This window comes from Gasterosteus aculeatus, chromosome 8, assembly GCF_964276395.1.
Source record: "Gasterosteus aculeatus chromosome 8, fGasAcu3.hap1.1, whole genome shotgun sequence".
In the NCBI taxonomy this organism is placed as follows: Eukaryota; Metazoa; Chordata; class Actinopteri; order Perciformes; family Gasterosteidae; genus Gasterosteus; species Gasterosteus aculeatus.
This window is the reverse complement of record NC_135695.1, coordinates 21,434,707-21,456,658: the sequence shown is the minus strand read 5'-3', so window position 1 is coordinate 21,456,658 and position 21,952 is coordinate 21,434,707. Positions and strand designations below refer to the sequence as shown.

At 49.8% G+C, this 21,952-nt stretch overlaps 1 protein-coding gene across 3 annotated transcripts in view; it reads right to left on the bottom strand.

Moving 5' to 3' along the window:
• The window catches only part of nhsa (Nance-Horan syndrome a (congenital cataracts and dental anomalies)), a 30,173-nt gene that overhangs the window by 7,272 nt on the left and 949 nt on the right, over nt 1-21,952 (bottom strand). Inside the window, exons 2-6 of one of the 3 annotated variants that reach the window (XM_078108731.1) lie at nt 4,206-4,361; nt 3,764-3,873; nt 3,048-3,110; nt 1,782-1,974; nt 238-369 (exon numbers count right to left, since the gene is read on the bottom strand). In XM_078108731.1, coding sequence (XP_077964857.1) covers nt 238-369; nt 1,782-1,974; nt 3,048-3,110; nt 3,764-3,873; nt 4,206-4,361 — 654 coding nt within the window. Of the gene's footprint in view, nt 1-237; nt 370-1,781; nt 1,975-2,348; nt 3,004-3,047; nt 3,111-3,763; nt 3,874-4,205; nt 4,362-21,952 lie in introns of those variants that run through there. The other 2 variants (XM_078108732.1, XM_040184627.2) reach the window with 2 other exon arrangements.

Genomic DNA, 21,952 nt, shown 5'->3' with positions numbered 1-21,952 from the left:
CATCTGTTCTCATTCCTTCGCCTCCCTCGCTTCCTGTCATCTCGTCTGTCGCTTGGCTATTAAAAGCATGAAACGCCCCAAAAATAACGCCGAGGAGGCGCCTCCCCGCGTCTCATGTCCACGACGTACTTTAGAGGAGATTATTAACAGAGCGACTCAGTGACCGACGAGCGTAACAGTCGAACCTGTGGAGGACTTTTCTTCGAGTTGAACTTGTGAAAGGTCTTTGTCACGTACCCGGATCTCGCTGCACCTGCCGGGGGACGCCGGCGACCGTCCTCCTCCTCCGCAGCTTCCTCCTCCTCTGGAGCACCGACTGCGAGTGGACCAGCGAGCAGCGCACACTGGCGTCTCTGTCGAAGCCGACGCCTGCGAACAGGGACGAGACGTCAAAGGGATCTCTGTGATGAGCTGCTTCCTCCTCCCCCTCCTCCTCCCTCCTCCTCCTCCCTCACGGCCATGTGACGGCGGGTCAGGCCTTTTCGGCGCCATGGCGATGGCTGCACTTTGCTTACGATGCGAGTCCTACAACTCTTCTTTTGACTCGGTGAGTGAATCACCTCTTCAGCCGGCCGGAGGGAACTAATTGGCATTCGAGGGAGCGAGAAGTCAAGAGGAGCTGATGACCAGTGCATTGTGGGTAAAAGCAACATCTTTAGTCATTGTTTCAATGTCTGTTTTTAATCAATTCCTCACGGTTTTTATCTTCTTTTTGATTCCTATGTGAAGCACTTTGAATTGCCTTCTTGTTGAAATGCAAATACAAAAAAAATCAAATTAGCTGCTTTAATTAGGAGGAGATTTATGCATCTGTAGAATAAATATCTCATCTTGTTGTGATGTGGTTGACTTGTAAAATAAAGATCACACAACCGGATATTTGGATTATTCTGCACGACTTTTCAAACCCATTTAAATAGTTCTGCTGTAAGAATGAACTCCATTTACTGCAAATTCATCTGCACTTTTCTCTATTTTTTCATTCTCTGTCAATAAATAAGAAAGAGGGAAACACGAGGGGAACAACTGACGTGCAGACGCACATTTTAATCCTTCTTAGAGCAACAGGAAATGTTAAAACAACAGCTCGACCTTTTAGGAAACAAGCGCGTTAGCCTTCTGGCAAAGCGTTAGCTTGTTAGCTTTCTTATCAATGTGAACCAATGGCAAGATGACGGTTAGCTTAGCTTAGCAATTAATGCTGAAAACAGCCCTGACCAGCACATTTAAAGCTCATTAGTATCATTTTTTATCTGAAGAAACATTATTTTTTGCCCTGCCAACAGTTAGATGAGAAGATGAATACGTGACTCTTTGTAGCGAGGGAACTTAGCTTAGCTTGACTTTTGGAAGAAGGGCGCTGCATTATTCTGCAGGGGAACCCAGAACTCATATTCATGCCAACTTTATTTCCTTCATACAAGCTGTAAATTAATATGAATCAAATGCTGAATGAAAAACCAAAGGTTGAATATCCTGTAAACAATTTAATTTAGCTGCAAAATATTTACTTAAATGCAGATTTTATCACCTCCTGTTGAACCGAATAGTGTTTCTACCAGTGAAGGGTTAGTGTTAGCCCCCGTGCTTCCAGTCTTCGTGCTAAGCTAAGCCAAACGCCTCCTGGCTCACATTTGACAGACGGGTGTGAGAGTGATATCTGACTAAAAGTAAAATACAGCAAACGTATTGACCCCAGAAATGTGACCCCGTGACCTTTAAGAAGAGCTAAGGGTAGGCTAGCGTTGCTAAAAGGGAGGCTAACGTTGCTTTGGACGTACCCGTCACGTTGATGGGGATGAGGCACGAGCTGACGCCCTGAGAGCTGGTTTTCATCCGCTCCTCGGGGGTGGGCAGCGGCAGCGCTCCGGACCAGTTGGTCTGCTTGTCCAGGGTGGAGGGGGTGTTGGGGACGGGGAACTTGGGCCGGTGGCCCAGAGCCACCTCGTCGGAGTCGGGGTCAGAGGTCGCGGCCTGCAACAGATGGAGGTTTTTGTGAGAAGGCGTCAGGCGGGGGGGGGGACGAGTGAAAAGAGATGAAACTCCGCTCCAGAGAGAAGCTCATGCGTTACAGAGACAGAAGATGCAGATTCAGAGGAAGAAATCCAATCAACAAAGGTTGAAATCAACTGCTGAAGAAAAAAAAAGTTCCCAGCACCAACTTTAGGAACAGCATAAAAAACAGCACACAGAAAACCAACTCTCAAATCCCAACATGCAGCTCAAACTCTCTGGAAATATCTGAGGGGGAATAATCTGGCCCCCCCCCATCAGGCCCAACTCAGACTCAAACCCCCGGTTACTCATCATCCACAATAAACCAATTTAGTCCGTTATTAACTTCTTACCTTGAGGTTCCCACAGAGAAGAACACGTGAAACTGGGAGTGATTCTCAGGCTGAAGGTTCCCAGACCCCCCCCCCCCATTTAAAGCCAGCTCCGCAGCCTTTTGTGCTCTCCGTTCCCAGCAGACCAATGAGACCCTGACACAAGACTAAAGGCCACAAAAGAAACTGGTTTCCGTGGAAACTTCTCCCAAACAGGAAGAAAAGAAAAGAAAAAGAGAGAGAATTTACAGCGGACGTGATGCAAGGGCAGAGGAAGCATGAAGGAAAGGAAACGAGCAGGCATCAAACGTTAAAAATGAATAAATGAAGGGCACGCAGGCAGAAACCTCTCGGCTCCCTGAGAGGCGGGTGCAGGCCCAGAGGGATCATGGGTAATGACGGGACTGAGCTCTAGGAAGCCGACCCCCCCCCCATCATTAAGAGCCCTTGGCTGCTGTGACCGTGGCCCTCACACACACACACACACACACACACACACACACATTCCCCACATTCTACATGCTAAACACCCGGAGGGTCACGGGGGCGTCGCCACGTGACGTCACGTGACGTGTCTGACGGGTCGGAGCAGGAAGCCGACGACCTGAGAGGAGCATGCACTTCAAAAGAGACGAACAGAGACGAGAGGTGAATAAAGTGCTGGAGGGGGGAGGTAGGAGGGAGGGGGTGGGGGGGGGGGAGGAGGGAGGGGACCACTACCTTTCTGCTCCAGGGAGAAAAGCGGCAGCATTCGGTGGGGGAGGAGGAGCGGGTGGATTCGAACTGAAGCACGGGGCAAAAACAACAAAAAAAAGGACAAAAATACAAATGAACATGGAGGTTTTTAACATAAACACACATACAAATAACAACAACAACACGGGGGGTGAAGGCGTGCGGGGGCCTGTTTGACATGATCAATGCGACTGGAGGTGATGGAGCAGGAGGTGGAGGTCATGAGGTCACACGTCTCCCGGTTACCCGTGTCCGAGCTAACGAGCTTCTCGGCGGCTCAGAAGACAAAAGAACGGAAACTTTTAGATAAAAGTCTCAGCTGCACTCAGGCGTCGCCTTCAAATCACGACTATGAATAGGATTAAAAAAGACTCGGGGAGGAAAACAGACTAAACGTCAGAATTGGGGAGAATGTTTGAGGACAAAAATGACTTTTAAGTGGGACAAACTCCTTGTAAAGTGTTCATAGACTTTTAGCTCAGATGAAAAACATCACGTGTTTAAGTGTGAACTGCTGCTGTAATGTGACCCAAACAAAGGACCCAAAAGGTCAGGAAACAAATACGAAACCCTCGAAGCAAAGAATAATAATAGAAAATAGTAAATACAAATTCTATGAAATGTTCTGGAAAACAAAGACATGAGAAAATGTTTAAAATGTTGCCGCGATCATAACCAGAAAGCACTCGGTTAGAACGCACCGTGGACAGATCCGTGAAGCTCTGTTGCCGGGCGACGGGGGCGGGGGCGGACGCCGGCGTGGCGACGGTGACTCTGCGCTCCCTGCTGCCCGATCGTCTCCTCTGGTGACCTGCGAGGGAGAACCGCGTGAACGAACGTCTCATCGCCACGGAAACGGAAAGTCACAGCGAGGCAGCGGCGGGAGACGCCAGACTCACAAAACGAGTCATTTCGAAGTCGCGCTTCCATCCGTCACTTAAGCGCAACTCGAAACGAAACGAATCCCCGTTAATCTCAGCGACAAAACAACTTTTCAAACCGGGAGCTGAACCGCCTGCAGCTGCTCGTGGCTCCTCGTGTGCTGCAGCGGCTGCAAACGTCCACTAGAGGTCAGGGCGGCACCACGACGACAACCTGAACACCTGACTGGAGGGATAAGTTGGTGATGAGGTGGGGGCTCACCTCGGTGGGGGGGGGCCCACAGGCTGAGGCCGGCCTGCCTGTGGAGGTCTACCACACATGGTGGACGGCTGGAGGGCCGGAAGGCGTTCCTCTGCTGGAGCCACGGGGAACGGTAGTGGGACGTCAGCTTGCTCTCCACGTCCAGGTCGGACACCGCTGTTGGAGGAGGGGGGGGGGGGGGGGGAGGGGGGGGGGGGGGGGCATGTTATACTTCAATATGCAAAATCAGGCTTTTTGTCTCCTCGGGTCACAGAGAAGCTCTAAAAGATTCAGAAGCTGCAGAGTAGAATTAAACTTGGAAGTTCTGGTAAATTATCGCTGATGCTTCTAATTTTATTGTTTTTCTTAATCTCATTTTATTGCAAGTTTATTTCTAGAGAACAAATCAGGTGAAATAAAATCTGCGTGTCAGGAGTCAATTATCCTGTTTAAACGCCCCCCCCCCCAAAACAACAACACCAACAAAAGAAACTCTGCCACACACACAAACAACATAGTGAGAAAAGTCAAAAGGTCAACAAGACCTGCAAATTGCTGTAAAATGACGACGAGGGGGTGTGTGGGGGATGTGGGGGGGTCTGTGGGCTCGTGTTGATTGACTACTTTACTTTACGGTCTCCGTTAAATAACTGTAGAGAAAGATCTTAAGTATTAAAAGTAAAATCAAGAAAAAAAGGTTGAATATCTTGTAAACTAATTGATTTGATCCGTCTTGACACAGTGAGACGAGCTGACCTGAGATCAGCTGAGTCACCGAGGGGGGGCGGGGGGGGGGTGTAGGCTCACCGTCCCGCTGAGAGATGAACTATTAACACCAGCTCACCAAAGAGACAAAGAGACAACGGGGACCACCGGCTGGGAGCCCGACTCACTTTCCCCGGCTTCACACGCCAGTAGAACCACTTACATGTCGGGAATAATCACTAATATACACGCGCAAACACACGTGTGTGTATATATATACACATGCATGCATGTACACACATGTTGCTCCGCGCTGACGGCAGTTTGTAAAAAGTCTGAATTCATGTTTTCATTTTCTTCTCCAGAAAAAAAGCAAAACGCTTTTAAAACTCTTGTTTTGGGGTTTGGGTCGATCGGCGCTAAGCTACGCTAAGGTTAGCGCTGCTGGTTGGTTGTAACATGGTTAGTACACGTTAATGTAGGGGGGTGACGGGGGAGCCTCGCTCAGCTGTAAAGCCCCCCTCCCCCCCACAAGGCCAAAGACCACACGAGCCGAAGGCGAGAAGAAAACAAAGATGTTATGCAAAAAAATCAAACTTCCTCCTCATTTATTTCTCCGCTGAGAATCCCTGTGAATTGTCCCCGAAAAGTGAGGCCAAGCACCGTCCTACCTGACACCACCCATCACCCCCCCCCCCCCCTCCATCACCCTCAGCCCGCAGGCCGGAGGAGGAGGAAAGCCCTCTGCCTTGTAATTTCACCGAGTTCTGTCCCAGACAGGAGCCCAACCCCCCCTCGACCCCGCCCCCCCTCGACCCCGCCCCCCCTCCCTCACAGTCACACACCTACAATTAGCCGTCGTTAGGTTGCACTTGATGGAAGGAACAAAAGCGAGTGAGGACCAATATTCAAGAAATTAAACTGTTTGAACAAAATGCAAAAATCACACAAGGATTTTTTTTCTAGGCAGCTAGTTTAGTAAGCTAGGCAGCTAGTTAGTGATCTAGGCAGCTAGTGAGTGAGCTAGGGAGCTAGTTAGTGAGCTAGGGAGCTAGTTAGTGATCTAGGCAGCTAGTGAGTGAGCTAGGGAGCTAGTTAGTGAGCTAGGGAGCTAGTTTAGTGATCTAGGGAGCTAGTTTAGTGATCTAGGCAGCTAGTGAGTGAGCTAGGGAGCTAGTTTAGTGATCTAGGAAGCTAGTTAGTGAGCTAGGGAGCTAGTTAGTGATCTAGGCAGCTAGTGAGTGATCTAGGGAGCTAGTTTAGTGATCTAGGGAGCTAGTTTAGTGATCTAGGAAGCTAGTTAGTGATCTAGGCAGCTAGTTAGTGATCTAGGCAGCTAGTGAGTGAGCTAGGGAGCTAGTTAGTGAGCTAGGGAGCTAGTTTAGTGAGCTAGGGAGCTAGTTTAGTGAGATAGGCAGCTAGTGAGTGAGCTAGGGAGCTAGTGAGTGAGCTAGGGAGCTAGTGAGTGAGCTAGGGAGCTAGTTAGTGAGCTAGGGAGCTAGTTTAGTGATCTAGGCAGCTAGTGAGTGAGCTAGGGAGCTAGTTTAGTGATCTAGGAAGCTAGTTAGTGAGCTAGGGAGCTAGTTAGTGAGCTAGGGAGCTAGTTAGTGATCTAGGCAGCTAGTGAGTGAGCTAGGGAGCTAGTTTAGTGATCTAGGGAGCTAGTTTAGTGATCTAGGCAGCTAGTTAGTGAGCTAGGGAGCTAGTTTAGTGAGATAGGCAGCTAGTGAGTGAGCTAGGGAGCTAGTGAGTGAGCTAGGGAGCTAGTGAGTGAGCTAGGGAGCTAGTTAGTGAGCTAGGGAGCTAGTTTAGTGAGCTAGGCAGCTAGTGAGTGAGCTAGGGAGCTAGTTAGTGAGCTAGTTTAGTGATCTAGGCAGCTAGTGGGTGATCTAGGCAGCTAGTTAGTGAGCTAGGGAGCTAGTTTAGTGAGCTAGACAGCTAGTGAGTGAGCTAGGCAGCTAGTGAGTGAGCTAGGGAGCTAGTGAGTGAGCTAGGCAGCTAGGGGACGAGTGGCGGTGGTAGAACGCTGCCGTGGGAGAGCAGGAGGCTCTGCAGCCCTACTGCCCCGCTGGAGCATCTGCCCCCCCAACTCCCCCCTCCCCCCGGCAGCGGGTGCAGATGGCCTCCAGCACTCGGAGCCACTGCACTAATCTGTTTATGGTCGGGGAGGCAGCGCGATCCAAACCACAAGAAATGTTAACAGGACCCCCCCCATCTACCACTATAACAACTTTATTAACAGATTATAACAGTGAGGTTCTCAACCTTTGTCTATCAGACGTATCGTTGGACGAAGACAAAGAGACAAGAGTCTCTAAATCTTTGAAATAAACCATAAACAAAGAGACTTACAAAGACTATTTAGATCAACAGAACAGTTATTGTGTAGTTCAGTTAATTGTTTTTTGATCCATAGAAGCGATCGTCATTCATTTCTGGGATTAATCCCTAATGATAATAATAATAATAATAATAATCTAATAATCCCAGAAGGATTCAAACAAAGAATATCAAAGAGCCGCGACACTAACCTGCTCAGAAGTTCCATTTAACATCTACTCAAATAAAACGCACACACAGACGAGGAAACGGAGGCTGCTGACCTGAAACCAGCCGGAAGCAACTACGTTCAAAAGAAAGAAGCAGTTTAGTGAAATAATCTGCATCTGTCGGCCGGAAATGAATACAGGACGTCTGCTGTCGGCCGACGGAACACGAAGAGGGGAATCCCTCTAATGGCAGAGAATAAAACCACGAGCAGATAATCCTCCAGCTGAGGACGAGGAGGAGGATTTATCAATCATTTCATAGATTTAACAAATATCTATACATTGATTTTGAGATGTTCACACACACACACAGTATATATATGTGTATATATACACATGTTATGCATGTACATATCATTCACACATCTTTGACACTTGTCCCTCAACACATTTCATCTATTTATCGTCCGTTTTATGTTCATTCCTCGCGTCGACACGCTGTGGCTCGTACGCGAGCGGATGACATCATGGCGGCAGGAAGATGACATCGGCACAGGTGTGCGTGTGCTCGTGTTTCTGACCGGAGACACAAGCCCACACAAGAAAGACCTGGAACCAACAAACTGTCTGTGAGGAGGAGGAGGGAGGAAGGAGGAAGGAGAGGAGGGGAGTCCCGCTGATGTCACTCTTTCCATTGCTATGACGACCGAGCACAAGGTGCTGAGTGACGGGCTTCTTGTTCCAACGCACAGACCCGCTGAACGCTGAGGCTCTTATTTTTGTTTTACTACAAAATAAAGGTCCAGGTCCTCGGTTCACCGCTTATTCAGACACGGCAAACTAGAAGGTTTATTCTTTTGAAAATCATTTCTTGATGTGGTTGGGGTCAGGGGTCAGGGGTCAGACGGGAAGTCTTTGTGCCAAATGATGTGTTTGAGGGTCATCGAGAAAATGGAGAGCCGCCAGTTTCTAAAGCTTCTGGCGATCGGGCTCCTTCCTGCTGATTGGCTGCAGAGTCTCACGTCACCTTAATGACACACACACACAGGAAGGGGCGTGTCCCTCTCCGGGTTCCCGTAGATCCTTCAGGTACACCTGGTCCATCAAATGAAAATGACCTTTGACCTGCACGCCGGCAGGAAGGCGGGTCCAAAAGAATTGGAAAGAAGGAGCTCCTGGTTTTGGGGGGAGGGACGGAAGGAGTTAACCGACCGGGAGGATCACGTGAGCGGCTTCTGCTCAGTCAGCTTACCGGAATACGGCTGCTTTCTTAAAGAAAAAGAAGAGTTGAGAGCGAAGTGTCCCGAACAGGAAGACTGAAATTACGTTTCCACGACGACCAGAACAATAAGACACGAAGAAGTAAAGTGAGGAGGCAGAGAGATTCATCTTTCGTGGGGTGAATCACTCCGCGAACGAGACCACGTGCACGCCATCGATGAACGCGCGTGCACTTTAAACCAGAGACGCACGCAAAGCGCAACATTTAAAGCTTCAAGTGTCAAAGGAGAACTCTGCAGACCCCCATGAAGCCGAGGCGGTCCCTGGACCCTAGCGGGGCCGCGGACATGCTGCCGGGCCTTGTGGATAATAAGCCATTTTCCTTATATGTCTTAATATTTCTGACAGTCCTTGAACTCGTCATACGTGACGAACGTTTCCGCCAGAAAAAGAAGCAGAAACGAAGCTGGAAATTGTGATTATCTAAAACATTTCATTCAACACGTCTCATTTTAAACTAAGCCCCCAATGAGCCGTTTATTCTAAGTTGTTTCTGCAATAAATAATAAATTGTGAGTGTCCATATACTGTATAAATGACCATAGAAATCCAACTTGAGTCTCTTTCTTCCAATGATTCCTTGGGCCATGACGGTGGTATTTTGCACGACAGTCACGCTCGCCTTCTCCAAAGAAGTGATGGACTTTTATTTTGAAGTAGAAATGAAGGCCATAGAGAGAAAGAACCACCCAGAATCTTCTCTGTTGAAAAGCTGACACGGGAGTAAACGCTCACATCTTTATTTATGATAGAAGACCTTCGTCCAGGACTGCCCCCCCCCCCCGGAGGAAAGGGCGTGTGCGCTCAGTTGGCTGGTTGCAGACGTCGGACCACCGGCGAGCAGCAGAAAAGATGGCTTCTTTTTAAAAGGTCTGCAGCATCACGCCGCGCAGGAGAAGATAAGTTATCGCTCTCTCAGTGGAAACTCTAGTGGATATTTCCTGTTATTTGTCACAGAGTACCCCCCCCCCCCCTAACCCCCCTACCCAAAAAAAGGAAAACAAGAAAAAGAGAACAAGTTGAGTCGTAATAATAACGAGTCGTTTTGGGATCTTTTCCCCTAAAAAAGCACCTGTGGGAGCTTCAGCCCGAGTAATAAAAACACACAAGCCCTTAAATCTGCTCGGCGAGGCCTCGGCCCCCCCTCGACCCCGCCCCCCCTCCCCCGAAGAGCAACAACGCCGAAACTCCCTCGGAGCCCCGCTGAGGCTTCTGGGAAACTACGGAACACAACTTCCCCTCGACTGGACGAGGACGACCTCGTCTGCAGCTGAACAAACAAACCTACAGCGAGGTGTGTGTGTGTGTGTGTGTGTGTGAACCCAACCTTCTGCACTACCAGCAGGACTGATCACACACACACTTTATTATCAACAATACATTGTGTATAAACATAAATACGTACCATCATTTACTAAATGAACATCATGCTGTATTGAGGCGTGACACTAGAGACTAAGTAAACAATGTTGGAACAAATCAACAGTCATTTCCTCATAGACGTCTATGGGAGCAGAGGAGTCGCCCCCTGCTGGTCAGGAGAGAAAATGCAGCTTCAACACGTGAAGGTTTAACTTCACTTTTCAGACCCGCAGGTTGGCGACTAACACGTCTCCATGGAGATGACCCGTGTGTGTGTGTGTGTGTGTGTGTGAAGCTGGGCTTTATTCCACCTCATGGAGGATCCTTCATGGATCAGTGGACGAGCACATCAAACGGACTCCAGTTTAGGTTTCATTTCTCTTCTATCAGCCAATCTCTGCCCCCCCCTCCGTGATCCTTTTCTTTTACCTTATATAGATAACACTCCGGAGTCGAGGCTCATGAGTCCCAGGAGCACTGCCCCGTAACATCGGGATACACTAGGCCCATGGGGCCAGTTAAAGGTGTGTGTGTGTGGGGCTCTTTATTACTTTCTCCAACTTCTTGAGCTTTGTTCCGCACCCCCCCCCCCCCCCCCCCTCAGGGAACGCCGCCACGCACGTCCAACCAGGAGCGTACGGTCCACATGTCGACCAGAGACGCCTCGCTGTACGAGATGCTGTTAAAGACGGCTGCATCCCCCCCTCCTGTCCACCGGGGGGCGACTCCTCTGCTCCCATAGACGTCTATGAGGAAATGACTACTCCATAGTTCACACACAGCATGATGTTCATTTAGTAAATGATGGTCCATTTAGAGTCAAACAGACCATGAAGCAGCGGATGCTTTAGGGCGGGGCTTAATGGGATTGACAGGTCGGACTGCTTTAACCCCCTCAGCACCTTTCTGCAGATGGACGCTAAAAATAACCTCCTTAGCGCCAGTCACTTTATTTCCCTCCACTTCAAAGCGCCGAAGGATTACGAGAATTCCTCGACACCACGAGGTTACCGAAGAAACGCTCCGTGGTTTTCTCTCATCAACCAGGGGTCCCGCCCCCCCCCCCGTCCCCCCCCCCGCTCACGTTTCAGACACACATTCCCAGAAAGAACCTCAGACGAGGACTCGCTCCGAGGTGATGAGGTCACCGCCCAGACTCCCCCCACGTTACGTAACCCAGAGCAAAGCCCACATGACGGCGGTCCGGACGCCAGAACCACACTCACCTCCTCCCCCGATCCCACCAGGGGGGGGGGGGTTAACAAGCCGCCAGCTGATTTCTAACCCCCCCCCGATTACTTCATACATTTAGGAAACAGGTTGATTATATTTCTAGTGAGCCGTGCGCTATTGGCCCGGGAGTGCGTGGCATCTCAGCCAATGGCGTTACTCTGTAACGTGTGTCTTTATGGGTGGGGGGGGGGGGAGGAAGGGGAGGGGGGGCATGACCTCCATACCGAAAGCGGCCAAGCAAGACGATTTGATTGTCCTCGGCTCCGATGGCCCATTTCACGAGATAATAACTTAAACAAACATCTTCAGTCCCTGGTGTGTCCGTCCTCCTGCATAGAAAACAAATAACGCCTCAAATAAGCAACTAAAACTATCTGCCTCGCTCAGGGGGCCGTCACAGACACAAGCGCCCCCCCATCCCCCCCGATCCGGATCATCTCACTGGATCCTGAACCGGAGATTCCTTCTCTCCTCGGCCTGAGAGAGCGAGAGAGCGAGAGAGCACAGACTAAACTAAAGGTAAAGTAGAAGCCAGTTTTGGGTACAATTACACCCCCGCCTCCCTTTCTTCCGTCCTCTGAAGGCCGGCTGTGTAATTTGGGCCGACCGAGTGCAAAAGTCTGCAAACGTCCAATCAAAAGCAAAAGAGCGAAAGGGAAACCGCGTGGACGGACGGATCGCGTTCCGGCTCCACGCCCTCCTCTGCCCGAGGGGGAACGCGACGCCGCGCTCATGTGTGCGTGACGGGACGTTCCACGTCAATCCAGCCCGGGATCGAGAAAAAAGGGCCCCCGAACACACCGAGGAGAAGACAAACAACCCCCCCCCCCCCTCACAGAGTGGAGACGCTCTCAGGAGACATTCGCTCAGGATGTTGTTGACTCGGAGCAAATACGCAGCAGAGTTTCTGGGCGTGAATTCAGGTTCCGTCTGGGGGACAGTCGTGTGTCTGGGGCTTTTATTGTGAAAGGGGAGAAGAGTACAGGAGTGGCCCTCAGCCGTTGATGTTGAGGATTAATAAACTCACCATGTTCAGTTCCAGCGCTCCACTGGAAATCTAGTGAGTGATTCTCAAAGATAAAACAAACACCACGAGTGTTTCAAAGGGTCTGAGCTCCGGCTCGGGGTCGCCGACCCACAAAACACCAGATGTCACTCTCGTTGGTCTTTGGGGGGCGGGGCTTGTGAGTGAATATTAATTAAGGAGACAGATGCTTTGTCTTTGCCCCGATACGGCTCGCCGGGCGGTGACACCCGACTTCACGGAAGTGTGTCACCTAGCGGGAGGGATTAGGGCCGAGCAGATTAAAGTGTCTGAGGTGAGGCAAACAAACACACCCCGGGTTTGTCACTCTCACTATCGGCCCCCCCTCCATGAGGGACAACAGGAGACCAGATCTGATTAATATGCATATATATATAAAATCTGTATTTATTTGACAAAAAAGCACCTTTGAGGAGGTTAGGAAGAAGAAGGAGGACGACGTGAAGGTCCAGAAGTAAACTGCTGGTCAGGATAAATCCCACAGCGTCATGGCGCACAGATTAAAGCATCGTAATCCGGGGGGGGGGGGTCGGGGGGGAACGCTTATTCACGGCACTGCAGATTTGTACACGAGGAAAAACTATTAAACATCCCCCCCCGAAGCTTGATGGGGAAACTCCTCCGCTGTGACATCATCACACGCCGCCGCCTCCTCTGACGGTTGCGACCTCTTAGGGGGTCACAGGTCATCGGACCGCTAATATGGATCCGTTTCACTCGTTCATTATTTTACAGTGAACCTGAAGAATTGAGAAGGATTTATTCTAAAGAGCAGCAGGAAGAAACTGCGCCGTGGAATAAAAGTGTTATCAGACGCCGGTTAATGAGAAGTCAAAGATAAGAGGATGAAAGGCTGAAAACGATGCAACCTTCTGACCCCTGTGCGTTATTGGTCATCAGCCTCCTGGTTACGTGCGTTTAGTCTGTAAGATAAAGATGGAGGAGCGAATCAACAAGGGAAGTTCTCTGTCAAACATGCTGCTTTCACACCGTGAAGAAACATCTTCAACCTCCATGAAGAGAGAGACGGTTTCATGTTGGACCTACTCGCCTTCACCTGTGGTTTCTCCATGTCAGTCATGACGTTCCTTCGTTCCTCTCTGGACTCTGAGGTTCTACAGATGGTTTGTTCTTCATGCAGAGACTCATTTATTCTACATTTTATGATAAAAACAGAGACATGTATTGTTTTGTCTTTTGACGTTCTGATTTTTGGAGTGACGCAGAAACAAACCGAGAAGAACCTCGTCTCCCTGCCGCTGACCGGGCGCTTCCACGGTTCCACACCAGCCTCCTCACAGCGTGAAATCTACTCTGGACTTTGGACTCGCGGTGGAATCTGATAAGATCAAAAGGCTTCGCCGCCTCGGTTCATCTCCAAACATCTCAAAGGAATCTGATCCGACCGTAAATCAGAGCTCGTCCAGAAAAAACCCAATCGCCCCCCCCCCCCCCCCCCCCCTGTGAGGTCATAAATCCAACGGTGTTTCACGGATGAGGAGGACGAAGGTAAATCACCGCCGGATACCTTCATCCTGGATCGCTTCCCAACGTCTCACATTTCTCAGGTGTCCTGGCGGCAGAGGTCGTGAAAACAAAATCTTGTGGGAAACTAAATCTGTGGGAAGAGAAACTCAAGTCTTCAAGCTCCCGCCAACAAAACCAGGAAAGATTCCACTTTGTTTTAGTGACATTTTAAGGGTTTTGAAGGGTATTCGGATGTTTATTAGGAGAACACCGTGAACTCATTCAGATCTAGTTCTCACTCCGGCTCCGGCGGTTCGATCCCGCGTTCCTCTCCCATCGGAGACGAAGGAGGAACGTGAAGCTCACATTCCCACACCTGGTGAAACCAAAGAAGAAGAAGAAGAAAGGCTCCTCTGTGAACGGTTCGTTCAATGACTCAACAACAAAAACAACAAAACAGCTGCCGTAAAAAGAGGACGGAGACTCCGCTCGCCTGAACGCGGGAGGACGGGTTTGACTGGTTTTATTTGGTTCCATTTGGTTTCTCTGCAGTCTGAGACAAACCAGCTGAAGAGGAGGTCAAAGGGCGTTTCTTTAAAATGACCAAAGCAAACCTTTAGGGGCAGTAATGATTATTAAATAATGTCCCCACGTTAATAAATTACAATTATAATCCAAAAATCCAGTGGTTAAGATGCAAAGATCAGCCCCCCCCCCCCCCCCCTCTGTGTCCCGCAGTCCTTAAACCAGGAGATCAGACACGTAATCTCCATTGTCCCGTCCTCGGTGGGCCACAGGGTCCTAACCGTGGCCCACTTCACCATCTGCAGAGTCACAGATCGCCGCCTCCCCCCCGCGCACTCCCCACCCCCGGTTCCTAGGTTCACGCCGAGGGCCCGATAACCTGGCGAGCGCTCCGGGTCTACGTGGGACCCAACGAATCCCCAAATCCCAGCCGAGAAGCTGCTGCTCCAGATAAGCCGGCGTGATCCGGCCCGGTGCGCCGCTTTATTTGCTTTCTGTTTGTTTCTTTTCACCTTTCGACGCCGCCTCGCCGGCTACGACCTGCATGTGTTTCTGATTTCAGCGTGTTATTCTGAATTGAGCGAGTCTTTGATCCACCTCTAACCGAGCCCTTTCAAAATAAAACACCCCTGCTCCAAAAAAAAAAGTTAAGCAAAAACACGCCGCAAACTACAACGGCGAGGCCCTCGTGACGAGGACGAAGGAAAGACGCCATCGAGGTGATAAACGAGGCGTGTCCGTCGCAGGCCGGCGGTTCCAGAGCAAACAAACGAGAGGAGCAATAATTAAAAAAAAAGAAACGGAAAGAGATTTAAAGGACACGCGCGGTGAAGGGATTCTAATCAAAGACCGTCAGCGCGTTTCCCCTTCGGACAAAGTGACACCCGCCGCCGAACGGACGATCCTCGACCTTGACCTCGCTGTGGAGGTCAGGACGGGCCTTGTCGGGTCCAGTGCAGCTTTGTGCTTCCTCAATGGAAGAAGCAATGAGTCACACACACACACACACACACACAAAACCTCCCAGCAGCCCGGCCAGCTGGCAGGAAGCCGGCCGGCACAAAGAGACGCGGGGAGGTGCATTTTATTTGCACAAGGCTTTTAATGCGCCTCTTCTCTTCCAGAGGGATCGTCTGACTCGCCCCCCCGGTGGAGGGTCAGGAGCCGGATTGCCCCTCACAGTCACTTTAGGAGAGTAAATCAGAGGAATATTTGTCTCGTGCAACATGCTTTCCAAAAGAGACGGTGAAAAGGGGGCGGGGCTTTTGGACGACGCTCTGCGTTGGACAGAGAGTTCTGTCCAACGGTTTTTCCCATGAATGAATCAAAATGTATTTCCAGGAGATATTCCCCCCCCCCCCACTAACCGCAAACCGTCGAAACGTCAGCTCGAAAGAGAAACCACGAGGTCACCAGAGAGCTCCGCGGCGACCTTTGGCCTCCTTGTAGCGCGGCGTGCGTCATTTTCACTTCTCGTGTGTTATGACTCCTGGTTTCGCCGTCTCCTTCTCACAACTCGACCGAGGAGGAGAAGCTTCAAGGCCCCGGCGATAAGCACAAGAACAGAAAGTGACCTCCAACCTTCTCACTGAGCTCCTCACGAGGAGGTTTAATCAAAACTCATCTGGTTTAATCCTCAATCAATTGTTAACGCAAAAATGTTGTTTTCAGCCCCTAAACCTTTTTTTCTTTTAATACATAAACTAAAGTCCTCCATCCCCAGAGAGGGAGGCGGAGTCGCCCATGTTTCCACAGGGTTGTTCTCCTTTAAGCTTCTCAGGCTTTGTATATTTAATTATGTAACATCTGATGGGAACAACATGTTTTCACGTTGTATCGGTGCTCCCCTCAAATTCAGCGGACCGTCCCTTTAAAGGCCCGTTTTAAAATGATCCAGCAAATGAAAATGATCCGTAGATCCAGATTCCATTTGTGCGAGTAGATTGTGCTTCATTGAACTGTTTGACTGAGTGAAGCGCTCATTGAGTGGACCCCCCCCCCCCCGTGAACATGCTCGCTGTGGTGGAACTAACACCACTGCTTCAGAGGGACAGGTGGAGCGGGAAAACTTAACCAACTCTGCTCCTCCATTGTGGAGAAGGAACAATGGCGCCACTCACTCCGTGCAGGTTTTCAGGGCTCGGGTGTCAGGGGAAGTCCCAGCCCCCCCGGGTCAGAACCACCCAGTCGGGCTGATGGTAAGAGGTGCGTGTCAGTAGGAGTCTTGCTTTAGAGGATGCTTACTGTGATTGACAGGTCTCTACCAGAGACGCTTGCCCCTCTACATCAGGTCACTTCCTGTTCACTGTTGTCACTGTTCAATTCATTCATTCACACACACTGTATAGACTGAATTCATTCATTAAAACTGTATAAACTATGCATTCATTCATTCACACTGTATTCATTCATTCATTCACACTGTATAGACCATGCATTCATTAATTCACACTGTATAGACTATGAATTAATTCATTCACACTGTATTCATTCATTCACACTGTATTCATTCATTCACACTGTATAGACTATGAATTCATTCATTCACACTGTATTCATTCATTCACACTGTATTCATTCATTCACACTGTATAGACTATGCATTCATTCATTCACACTGCATTCATTCATTCACACTGTATAGACTATGCATTCATCGATTCACACTGTATAGACTGCATTCATTCACACTGTATAGACTATGCATTCATTCACACTGTATAGACTATGCATTCATTCACACTGTATAGACTATGCATTCATTCATTCATTCACACTGTATAGACTGAATTCATTCATTCACACTGTATAGACTGAATTCATTAATTCACACTGTATAGACTGAATTCATTCATTCACGCTGTATAGACAGAATTCAAGTGTAATGGTGAGAACTGCTCAGTGAAGCAGGTCAGCTGACTGGCTGAATCTCAAAGCGGGAAAGTGGGACACAAAGACGAGAGCGAGAGGGAAGAACAAAGTACAACAAAGCGCCTGAGGCAGCGGCCGGCACAGAAATCACTGGCAGGAATAAAAGACGGATGCGGTGGCGAGGAAGCGTCCCGGAGGACGAGGGTGAACCTGACGCGTGCTCGGTTGAGGAGAGGCGACGGCTCGGACGTCATCAGACCACATCACACGGTTTCTCTGTAAATGTCCTCTTTAAAAGGAGGCCTATGCTAAGCTAACGTGACTCAAGACTTTAAACTGCCCCGTTCTTCTATCCTAGGAAAGCTAATGCGCATATTTCCCACAACCTTTCCTGCTTCTAAGCGTTCCGGTTTGCTGGGATGAGAACATCCCCCCCCACAGGTGTTCTCCTCTTTGTTACATTGCTTGGACGTGACGCTCGGATGATTGATGGAAAAAGGCTCTTTCAGCGGGATCCACTGGCTTGAGGTGGGGGGGGGGGGGGGGGGTCACATTCCAGACGGATCCCAGTCTAAACACCTGCGTGGCAAAGAGGGCAAATTCCCGCTTCCTTCCTGTTAGGGACAACGAGTCGGGTTCATCTTTCCATACAACTGGGGGGGGATTTACACAATAAAAGACGCGCTCACTTCCTGTTAACGCCCTCCAACGACTTTCCAACAGCAAGAAAATTTTTCTTTATCTTCCTGATCCCGAGATGCATCTGAACAGTCTCCTTAGAACCGCATTGCGTAATATTTAAGTCGGTCTTTGTGAGGGTGGAGGCCCGTCAGTGGGGGGGTGCGGAGGAGCACAGAGTGGGAGATCATATCATTTAGAGACGAGTTGGCCCTCGAAGGCTTCTGGCCAGCAGCAGCGGGGCCAAAAAAAAGGAAAGAAAAAAAGAAGCTTAGCGGCCCTCTGATGTTTGCTCAGGTCGCCACGGAGACGGAATGCGGCGAGGAGGTTGTAGACGGGACGCTTCGGTTAAGTTGGTTTCACTAGACTTTGCATTTATTTAATCAGTGGGGAGTCTCTGCTGCAGTGTTGAGAATAAGAGCTTCATGGAGGAGCAGATGTTACAGTCAATAACAGCTGGATGGAGAGAGAAGTGACAAAGACCTTTATTCTGAAATTACAAGCAGGGTCAAGAACACTATTTTACAGAAGAGGCACTGAGGGATTTTATTCTCTGCGGTGACCAGCAGGGGGCGACTCCTCTGCTCCCATAGACGTCTATCAGGAAATGACTCTACTTCTCTGTAGTGACCAGCAGGGGGCGACTCCTCTGCTCCCATAGACGTCTATGAGGAAATGACTCTACTTCTCTGTAGTGACCAGCAGGGGGCGACTCCTCTGCTCCTATAGACGTCTATGAGGAAATGACTCTACTTCTCTGTAGTGACCAGCAGGGGGCGACTCCTCTGCTCCCATAGACGTCTATGAGGAAATGACTCTACTTCTCTGTAGTGACCAGCAGGGGGCGACTCCTCTGCTCCCATAGACGTCTATGAGGAAATGACTCTACTTCTCTGTAGTGACCAGCAGGGGGCGACTCCTCTGCTCCCATAGACGTCTATGAGGAAATGACTCTACTTCTCTGTAGTGACCAGCAGGGGGCGACTCCTCTGCTCCCATAGACGTCTATGAGGAAATGACTCTACTTCTCTGTAGTGACCAGAATCAGAATCAGACCAAATGACTGATGGTCCATTTAGAGTCAAACAGACCATAAAGCAGGGGACGCTTTAGGGCGGGGCTTACTGCGATTGACAGGTCTCTACTGGAGACATATCTGGCATCTCGTTGTCTCTTCGAAGTCCAAATATGGTCACAACAAACCTTCAGCTTTTAAACTCTTCCTCCTTTCTGTAATTCACTCCACAGGTTAATAAAATCAGAGCCCTCAGACGGAGGTCAGAGGTCGCATGGATTTATGGAGCAACAACAAATCGCTCGACTGTACTGTTCAGCAGCTTAGTGATTTCGCCCCCCCCCCCACCGGAGGAGGAAGTAAAGGGTATAAAGTGACCCCGGTTATCTGCCCACGCCGTTGACTTTGGCGGTTTAATCGTGTTTTAACGGCGCGCTGACCCGCGGCGCCACAAACCTCAAACCCGACTCTAATGGGGAGCAAGATGGAGGCGGTTCATGGTTTGTTCTTGAGGCCCGGGGGGGGGGGAATGAGCCCCCCCCCTCGCTCTTCAGGCTTGAATCCTCTCCGCCCCATGAAGAGTAATGACTCGGGGCGAAGCAGATAACTTATCGTGCCCCCCCCCCCTAAAAACAATCCACTCTCACCATCAACAAACAGAGCTTAACTTCCTCCTGCAGGAACCCGACGGTGCGAAAACAGGAAAAATCTTCCTGCAGCCCCCCAACTTAAGAAAACACACAGAAGTGCTGCGGAGGGACGTTAGGTGTAAAGACGCCCCCCCCCCCACCCCTTATCCCCTCTACCCCCCCCCTGCGCCCTAACGTGGAGGGTCCCGCCGCAGGAATGTAGAACCGTAATCACTCGCACATTTCCCCCGAGCAGAAGCAATGAAACACCTTAAATTTAACAACACGACTCCTTTGATAAACAAACACACGCCCACCCTTTAAACACCCCCCCCCCCCCCCAATCACACCAGCCACGCAGCACAATTTGAGGGAGCATGTGTTTGGGGAAGGGGGGGGGTCCAAGACGAGTGCTTCACTGGAGCGGCGTCGCCTGCAAACTTCACGATGACATCATCGGCTCGTCTTCCTTCAGCCAATAGAAACTTTTCATTGGTTTCTAACTTGAGTTTATTCGCTGACTCTTGAACTGTCCTCAGACATGGCATGTTATTTGCCCCCCCTCCCTCCCCCAAGCCGGGGCAATCCTCACCGTTGAGCCCTGATTGGCGGTCTGGGCCGTCTCACTGTCTGTCTAGGAGGGGGGGGGGGGGGGGCAGGGCCTTTGAAATGCGCCCTATAATTAGCCGGGTACTGTATCCACGGCAGGTTGTCTGGACCTGCAGAAATACTCTTGAGTTCCGATAATGAAAGAGAGAAGAGCAGCCGAGGCTTCGTCTGTCCTTCGGGGACGGGGTGGTGGGGGCCGCTGGCTGCAAGAGTCTCCTCCCACATCTGCCCCCCCGGCTCAATGACCTCTCGTGGGAAAGAGAGCTTCATACGCTTCATACTAAGAGGTCATTCAAAGGTCACGTAGTCACCGAGCTCCGTCACCTCCGTCACCACAGCGGGTGGTTCTGCTCGCAGTGTTTACGGCTTTAAAAGGAGGCGTGAAGAATCAGAACCAGAGAACCTTCAATGTTTTACAGAGAACTCGCTGCTTCCACTGTGACGCTCCGTATCGGAATGGATCTATTAAATGTCGATGGCACATTTTTCTCTCCTGCCATCGACTGACCTCGGCTGCAGCCCACTTAGTGGCTCCATTGATGGGGGGGGGGCGGGGCGGCGACCCCGTTTTATCTGATGGCGATTGTCATCTGTGATGTCACAGAATTGTGTTGGGCTGCTCATAGTAGCAGAGACTTTCCCTCCGTTTGGTGGGAGCCATGTGCTCTTAGAAAGGAGACCCCCCCCCTCACCACACACACGGCAGAGGACGGCACCACAAAAGATCCATTCCACAATTACCCCCCCCTGAAAAAAAGGGTGCAATTTAAAAAACAAAAAGTATAAAAATTGTTATTTGTCCACGGCAGTTGCACACTGACATTAATGTCACGAATAAGTCTGTGTGCCCGATAACACACACACTCTACTACCCCCCCACTACCCCCCACCCTCGGCCGTACCATTTGCCTAACTACTACACCCCCAGAAGTTGTAAACCCACAGGACACACTGAGCTCTGATGGTCGTCAAACACAAGACGCTGACGGGGTGTCAGAGAGAGAGCTGTCCAAACCCAGGGACACGTACCAGGCCTGCGTGTGTGTGTGTGTGTGTGTGTGTGTGTGTGTGTGTGTGTGTGTGTGCGTGTGTGTGTGTGGGGGGGGGGGACACACCAGCCTTAAACAGACGGAAATGGTGACGCCGAACCAATCGGATCAATATCTGATATCAATGGATAATACAATATAGCGGATGAATCTGCAGCAGAGAAGAAGAATCACTAAATGAAATTTCCCCCCCCCGAAATGCTCCATTTACACCAATTGTCATTTAGATAAGGGGGGGGGGCTCTGTTGTTTAAGGCTGCCCTGACACACATCCATATGAAAAGAACAATTAAGAGTAATTAGGCTTTTCCAGGCAAAATTATGTGTGGGGGGGAGGGGGGGGGTGTCAAGGGAGGTGGGGTGAGTTTATCATCTGGTAGCCAACAACACAATATGTACAAACAGAGCATGCAACATTAAAACTGAGCATGCAGCATGTAAATACACAGCATGTAAATACACAGCATGTAAATACAGAGCATGCAGCATGTAAATACAGAGCATGCAGCATGTAAATACAGAGCATGCAGCATGTAAATACAGAGCATGTAAATGCAGAGCATGCAGCATGTAAATACAGCGCATGCAACGTGTAAATTTAGAGCATGTAAATGCAGAGCATGTAAATGCAGAGCATGCAGCATGTAAATACAGAGTGTGTAATACAGAGCTTGCAGCATTTGGAAAACTAGTCTTAAATGTCGAAAGCATTTGTTAATTTATTGCAATCTCGTTAATGTGACATTTATCAACTTAATGGCGTATTTTCCTCCTACGCTGCAGCCCTTCTCTCTTCATGAAATAACTCTA